This window comes from Mesitornis unicolor, unplaced genomic scaffold (genome assembly GCF_000695765.1).
Source record: "Mesitornis unicolor isolate BGI_N332 unplaced genomic scaffold, ASM69576v1 scaffold11330, whole genome shotgun sequence".
NCBI lineage: Eukaryota > Metazoa > Chordata > Aves > Mesitornithiformes > Mesitornithidae > Mesitornis > Mesitornis unicolor.
In genome coordinates, this window is record NW_010157598.1 from 1 (window position 1) to 3,510 (window position 3,510).

Sequence of the window (3,510 nt, forward strand, 5' to 3'; positions counted from 1 at the left end):
ACCGAGCGATTCTGTGATTCTGTGAAACTGTCATGTTTTGGGGGCAGATAAGGTGGGAGGCTTCATTTAAATACTATGTTCCATAAAGAATTGATGAATGAACTTTTTGAAACTGCAACAGGATTTTTCAATATCCTTCAGTACGTACCTTACCATAAACAAGTTGTGTTATTAAACATGGGAACTTGCATGGAAATTATTATTTATTTTTTAAGGGTATTAACATTCTTTCTAAGCACTATTAGGTCAATCATATTTACAAGATGTTTGTATTTAAGTTTGTTGGTCAGTAAAAAAATCCAAATAGCGGTGTTTCCCAGACTGAGAACGTGTTGAATATTAACTGTTCTAAATTGTTCACACTATCATCATATACAGTATCTAATGTTTATCTGATTATTTTACCATACTGTGATGTGCCTTACGCTATGAAAGGATTGAATTAATGATACTTCAGGTGATCTCTCAGACTGGACTTTACTTCTGATGCTTTGCTTCCTTTTGATAATGGCTTCTGAGTTCCTGCCTTCCCAAACAATAATACTGGGCATTTCTGCTTCTAACCATAGATTGCATAAACTCTTTATCAAGTTTATTTGATTAGTTGAAAAGATTCGTGAATGTTTTGTTATAACTGAGCAAACTGGGCCACCTAGTGGGTGTGAGGGACTTAACATAGTGCTGTTGGTCATAAACCTAAAGCCCAGGTCCAGAAAAATACTTGAAAGCCTAAGATGAGGCAGGGGAAAGTTGTTGCATGCACAGATCCGTTACTGAATTTGTCATTCTTACTCTGCTAGAAATGGGCCTTTGCCTGTCAAGTCACATATATAATTTAGAAAATGTTAGCTATGTACATAGGTTGGAAGATGAATGCTGTGGTACAGATATAATCAATTTTCTGTAAGTTATTATTATGCATTGATCATGACAATAAGAAAAGATTGGAGCAAAATTTAGCTGAGTTTTCACAACAACATTCTATTGAAAGTTGAAAGTCTCCTTATAAAGGTACCTTTTTAACATATTGACACGTCCTTCATCCATCACTGGAAACTTTGTCTTGTTCAGGCAACATTTATTTATTTATTTCTTACTTTATAGGCTTTATGCAGTTGGTGGTCGAGATGGAAGTTCTTGTCTTAAGTCAGTAGAATGTTTTGATCCTCATACAAACAAATGGACCCTCTGTGCTCAGATGTCAAAAAGAAGAGGGGGTGTAGGTGTAACCACCTGGAATGGGTTCTTGTATGCAATAGGTGGTCATGATGCCCCAGCATCAAATTTAACATCCAGGCTGTCGGACTGTGTCGAAAGGTAATATCCTCATGAAGACATATCCTGCTTGTAACTCTAATAGTGCTAGTCTATAGAGTGATTTATGGAAAGAGCTGTAAGTAGAAACGCTTACGTTATGGGGTAATGTTATTTTTAGCATGAGCAGGGAAACATGTATGAAAACATACTGTGTAGGCATAATATGATCCAAAATATTGCCAAGACAGATTTTTTTAACAGAAAATTCTCCCTAATATTTTTTCTTCTAACAATCTCCTTGAATGAAGTATGATTAATTAGTGAGAACAACTTTGAATTTAATGCTTTTTAAAATAGAGCAGAAGTCCTTTCACAAGAGAAAAAAGTCAGGTTAAAACATGTTCCTTGACGTAAGAATAGCATGAACTCTCCTCTGTAGTTCTCAGTCTGACTTGTCAAGAATGTTATTATTCTAGAATCACATTTAATGTTTTTCACTTAACTATCTGTCTTTTACTGTGCTGATGCTTCTGATGATAGGGAGCTATGATTAAAGAAGTATTGTAAAGTGTCTTGAGGGTTTTGCATTTCCCTCAGAATTTTATCAAATTGGAGTTTGGGTTTATTTTGTTGTTGGGTTTTTTTTTAATTATAATCTTCCATGGCAAGTAACTCTGTTTAGTACCACACTCAGCTTTAACAGTCTGTGCTTTGACATGTAGTAGTTATCACTTAGAGCAAGCACTTGCTCTACTGCAGTGTAGCAGCAGAACTGTTTCTGGAGTGGTATGTTTAAACATAGAGTAAGAAATGTAGTAAGAGCAGCTGTATCTATATGTCTGTATTACTATATGGAAAGCAGCACAAAGTAGCTAGTACTGACTGTGTTACCAGATTACTGAAGAAACATTTTCAAAGAGTATTTGAGGGGAAAAGCCCTTTGAAATTAACACTCAAATCTGTGCTGTCCTAATAATACCTGTTTTCTACTACTTTAAGAGTAGTACTTTTTCTATTGAAATCTAAAACTACTTTTTCTATTGAATTTTGGCAACAGTTTTAGAGCATAACACACGTTATCTTTTAGGTATGATCCAAAAACAGATATGTGGACTGCTGTGGCCTCTATGAGCATTAGCAGAGATGCAGTGGGAGTATGTCTTCTCGGTGACAAGTTGTATGCTGTTGGAGGATATGATGGTCAAACATACCTTAATACAGTGGAGTCTTACGATCCTCAGACAAATGAATGGACACAGGTATAGCTTCTGATCAGACCATACACTACTATTTATCTTATTTCAAGTTTGCCTCTTTACAAGGAGAATTCAAATGCTCCTTCTCTAAGAAACACTTACTTATTAAGTCTGTTGTCTCTTTTTTTTTTTTTTGTCTACCAGCTCGAGATGATTTACCTTGAATGGACAGTTGTTAATTTCTAATAAACTGCCCTTCTTTCTTTGGCACAAGTAGCTATTTTCTTTGACAATTTAAACTACTGATAATAAAATGTATTGACATGTTCCTCAAACTGTCATAAAGTGTTCAGTTTTATGGCTTCCTATTCTGAAGATAAATGATAAATATGGATTAGTTTTAGCTCTAATGTGTCTCTCAGCAAGTTTATCAATTTGTTCAAGGTTTTGGTCATCTTTTCATAAATAATCCCTTCCTGATGTGAATGCTATGTACAGTGTGTGCAACTTTCAGGAAGCCTTTTCCCATTTCTCTTCACTCAGCTCAATTCATGATCGGAAAACATTACTGTCCATTCAAAGCTTGGTTACTTTCACTTTTTTGTAGCTCCAGGAATGTGCCTCTCTGTGGGAAGAGCACACACAAGGACACCTTGAGCAAGCTGTCCTTTGTTATCTACTGCCATTTGAGATACCATAAAGCATCTACATCTACAGAAGGCTGGCAGATATAGCACAGTCTATGGAAGACCAGTTGCAGGCCAGGATGAATGTCCAAGGTCATGTAGAACAGCATTAGACCACCAGTATTTAGGCAGCTGAATTCTGACCTCCTGAATATGCTATCCCAGCAATAGCCCCAAATTGCTAATTCAAAAAGAGAACTGAACTGCTTTCTATCAAAATCTTTTAGCACAGAAAACTGAGGTTTTCATTTCCCCTACTTCAAACTGCTGCAAGAAAGAAATTATCTTAAAACATAAGTCATCTTGGAGGCTCATCAGAGCCTGGGGTCTTCAGTGGCAGTACTGGTAATGTTAACCTGTGGCATTATTTG

At 36.1% G+C, this 3,510-nt stretch overlaps 1 protein-coding gene across 1 annotated transcript in view; it reads left to right on the plus strand.

Moving 5' to 3' along the window:
• Nucleotides 1-1,104: 1,104 nt before the first annotated feature.
• Nucleotides 1,105-3,510, plus strand: part of KLHL5 (kelch-like family member 5) — a gene marked incomplete at its 5' end in the record, with an annotated part of 3,860 nt that continues 1,454 nt past the window's right edge. Inside the window, 2 exons of the mRNA XM_010180624.1 lie at nucleotides 1,105-1,317; nucleotides 2,345-2,516. Coding sequence (XP_010178926.1) covers nucleotides 1,105-1,317; nucleotides 2,345-2,516 — 385 coding nt within the window. The remainder of the gene's footprint in view (nucleotides 1,318-2,344; nucleotides 2,517-3,510) is intronic.